Genomic DNA, 4,401 nt, shown 5'->3' on the forward strand with positions numbered 1-4,401 from the left:
GAAATATTTTTCAGATTTAGTTATCATGATGTATATATTTACAAATTATATGCCTTTGATGTAGTTAACAGCCTATGTTGTTAAGTGAGGTAAAACTTATATCCCGTTTTTCTCGTCGAGTGGTCAATGACTGGAACGCCTTACCCGAACAAGTGGTATCACTCCCATCAGTGAACATTTACAAGGAGAGGATGAACCTTTACTGTAAGACAATCTGTCAGGATTGACACAGGTTCACAAACCTACTATCCTTATTACTGAAGACTGAACCATTTTAAATTAAGTGTGACATATCACCAAGGCCTCTTATGATTGATAGCATTTAGTTCTCGAAAGTAACTACTAATTCTGTATTAATGAATACTTTGGTTATGATGGGAATATGAGAAAACAGTAGAGTAACAGCTATTTTATCAAAATATTTTTTTGGTTCTCAGGGTTGATGAAAGTGCACACTAAATACGTTTCATTTAGGAAAGGAAATTATTTGCTTGGAGCATTGATTGTGAGAATGAAATTACGAATAAAATCGTCAATGTAGAAAATGAAATAATCCTTATCATATGGGTTTCTCTAATTAATTAATGGAATATAAGTGTCCTGCATTTATATTTAGAAAATTGAATGAGCCCGGTAGGAGGTTCCATCGAAATCATAAATGCAACTATCTGGCACATGAGAAAAATGCACGGATATAAAAGTTGTCTGATGCAAAGTTTAGTATTACCAAATCTATGTTTTAGATATTGTCACACGTTTTAGGTCCTTATTTGTTTCAAGGAAATCGGAAACGCGAAGTCGGATAATAAATATTGGACAAAGTCCCTCAAACCATAACTTTTTCCATAAAATATGACTTGCATCGTCATTGGTGACATAAATTTTGTACGCTAGTAATGAGGTCTTAGAAATTATTTGTGATCATCGACCTACGTCTGACGCTCACTTGTCAAACGTTGTAGTTGAAGAAAATCCCCCCCAAAATGAAGGAGAATCGAAACTGCAATAGGCCATTACTGTCGTTTCGGTTTCACAACCCATGTAACACGTGTTTAATAACCTACGTACATGTCTCTCTCCATGTAATCCCGCAAGTCAAGAGGATGGCTTCACTATTTTCACCCAGATGTCGTCTTCCAGAAGATGTACATAGTAGTGACCAATATGACTTACAAATACATATAAGTCTTGATGCAATGATTCATAGTGCTGGTGACACGACTGTCATACAAACTACTTCCTAAGAGTTTAACGTCAGAAAACTTAACGTCGTTGAACAGGTTTGTGAAAATAATCTGGTTGGGTGTAATCACACCGAACCATTCAGCACAATTACTAGATAGTTTGTATGTGTGACACAGTTTTTCATTGCTTCTGAGTATGGAATCTTGGCTCATGACATCACTTTTCGAGTGCTTTACACTCAAAGAATCAACTTATCAGAAATCAACTAAGTTGGTTCTCCTAACACAAACAGATATGCGAAGTACAGTAAATTCAACTTAACATTTCAGAAATATTCTAACTAAAATAACTACATTTGTGGTGGATTCCAGCAAAAGAGCTTGTTTAAAATATAACAATACGCAGAATTACCAGTGGTATAGCAAAGAGAACTAGCACCACAAACCTAAATGTCTATGTATGAGCAAAGCAAAAGGCAACAAGTTACAGTTACAATAATAATGGTACACTAAATGACAAAATGATGACAGTTGTTTTGAAATGAATACTACTTGTAAGCTGCTCTCTAAGACAACAACCATAAATAAGTTCACTTGATTAGCAAGGGTTCCTATGTACGTGGTGGTACCAATGGCGTAATGAGAAAGATGAAATCCGGTAGCATTATTCAATAATAATCCGTGTCAAAACTCCAACGTAGTGTAGAATGGCCTAAAAGGATGTTATAACACTATTATGATCTTCAATCAAAGGCTGTGCTCAACAAAGCAGAAGAACAGAAAGTGGAGATAGCGTTTATTCTTAATAATCGTGGTAGTGTGTGTGTATAACCAAACAATTGTATCCGTTTCTTCACTATTGATACAGAGAAACAATAGATATTCAATATAAACGTGATGATATATAAAGTGTGTCCTTATGAAAATTGAGGATGCAACGGATATTCTAGTTTTACAACTGGATACCAGTAGCACCTTCTATGTTTGATCGTTCCCAGTCAGATAGAAATCAGAAGTCAGACGAGAAGAGGCAGGAAAGATATATTTGATTCGTTACCAATATATCGAGGACCTTTTCTATAAGCTGGCTAATGAAACGTAGGAGCTGTGTCCCACGCTGTGTTGAAACGTGATCTGGTGCGGATGCATGACCGAAAGCCTTCAGCTAAACAAGTCCACTTAAACAACGTGGTCAGCATCCAATGTCGAACACTTAATGAGCTATTGATTTTGGGGAATTATTTACAGCTACAAAATCATTGAATATACATGTCACAACACATTCACTCATTTCTCAGATCCATATGGCAGTTATTACTCAAGAAAGACAGTGAAGATAAACAAGTAACTCTTTCAGGCTTCATGTATGTTTAATTAGCGTTTTCTTCCATCGTAGACTATGAAGAATGTAGGAACAGGAAAAAAGGGATGTTGTAACGGTTCATCAATTTCTGTACTGAATCACATCGAAGAAATAAAATACTTGGACTTTACATGACATCTATTATTTCAGATGTTTCTTCACTCAAATGACATAAGCATTCGAATATACTCTATCCATGTAGTCGCAATGAATGAATAAATGAAAAACTGAACTCATACTCTATCGGATGAGTGTTTATACGCCTTACCTAAATTATACCATCCGACAATCTTCTAAAACGCTTGACTGTGTGAACATATGGCTATATAGTCAGTAATATTATGATCTGTGTTAAATCATCTTGTAATAGTTCACTTACATTTGAGTTGTGTTTATGACTCATGAAAAACTGTGATATATAATGACAGATTTAGGTCACACTACGTAAATGTGTGGTAGTGAATACATAGATCTTACTATCACCAATGAACACTTACAAACATATAGAAACAGGATAACAGGTCTTTATGATTGAGGAGAACATGTGCAAGCTGCAATCAGTTTCATTGTGAATAAACCTGAATAATAAATTCACTTAATTTTCATTACTTCATTGCCATGCGTTTACAACCTAACATGAGTTAGAGAAGAAGTACGAGTAATCTCATATTCTCACATTACATCTATCTCGATTTTATCGACTTGTCAACTCTATGGAAAATCCTCAGTCCTCTGCTTATTCTAAATAACATTGCATCTGCTGTCCATTTCAACGTGAGGCTTACCATCTATGTCGTTTCCAATCCTCAAGCTTACTTGTATTGTGTATTTTCGACATCACTTGCATTTAAGATAAATAAGATTAAGTCAAACGTAGAAAAATTATTTTATCCCACCATCCTCGTCACGATTTGTTTTGAGAATTTATATCTATATAACCGTTAATTACTTGTCAGATATTGTTCACTGATAAAACAAGTTTTCACATTGTAATCGTCTGGATTTCCAGAGAAAATACAAATGTCAAATTAATACAAGCCAACTTCATGATATCTCAAATACTCAGTACTAAGTGATGTAGAAAGGAACATTGGTCAAAAGAAAGCTTGGATTAAAAAAGTCTGTTTATTTTATGACATCTAATAAAATTTCAAGTCAATATCTGCGACTTCTCGAATTTTTTGAACCGAGACCAACAGCGAGTCCGAGACCGAACAGCGCAGCCGCTCCCAAAACTACACCCCCTACAACAGCCAAGCCTGTCATACAACCTAAAATCAAAAAGAATAAAAACCAATTAACTAATCGGCCGAACTGTCGTATCAAACTGAACAGAATTCTAGATCAACCATTAAAGCACATTCATTAATATGTAAACGTGGATATTGTGAGTAAATGAATCTCCTGGATATGTCAAGCCTAGGTCATCCGGGACATAGTTTTACAACATGAGTTTAACAAAAAATTCAGATACCGCCTATAACATGTTCGGTTTCTTGTCTTGATGATCTTATTTTCGATTTGCCATCACAACACGGGAGTGATAATTGGTGAAGACCTCCAACGATATTTTTGATTCCATCGTCTTCTTTTAACGTCTCTTCTTCCAACTCGTCATCATAGTAGGAGAGCGATGAAGGCCATTTCTGTAAAAAATGTGTAGGATTAATTTTTCTAAATATTAGTTTCAGCTACACGAACCCTGAATGTTTTTGGTTGAAAAGGTAAAATACTTCACTTTATTGATTCCATAGTGTTATCTCAGTACTTGACTGAGCCTTAACTTTACCATAGTGTGAAATCATTCCCAGCAATTGTGACAGACACACTTGTTTCGATACTGTCTTATGATGT

The 4,401-nt window shown here is 35.2% G+C and overlaps 1 protein-coding gene across 1 annotated transcript; it reads right to left on the reverse strand.

The window, feature by feature from the left end:
- Nucleotides 1-4,013: 4,013 nt before the first annotated feature.
- Nucleotides 4,014-4,193, reverse strand: Smp_173360 (hypothetical protein; the record flags this gene model as incomplete). The annotated part of the gene is made up of 1 exon (XM_018794116.1): nt 4,014-4,193. A coding segment is annotated over one exon (180 nt), but the record flags the coding sequence as incomplete, so codon positions are not given.
- Nucleotides 4,194-4,401: the final 208 nt, after the last annotated feature.

This window comes from Schistosoma mansoni, chromosome 1 (genome assembly GCF_000237925.1).
Source record: "Schistosoma mansoni strain Puerto Rico chromosome 1, complete genome".
Classification (NCBI taxonomy): Eukaryota; Metazoa; Platyhelminthes; class Trematoda; order Strigeidida; family Schistosomatidae; genus Schistosoma; species Schistosoma mansoni.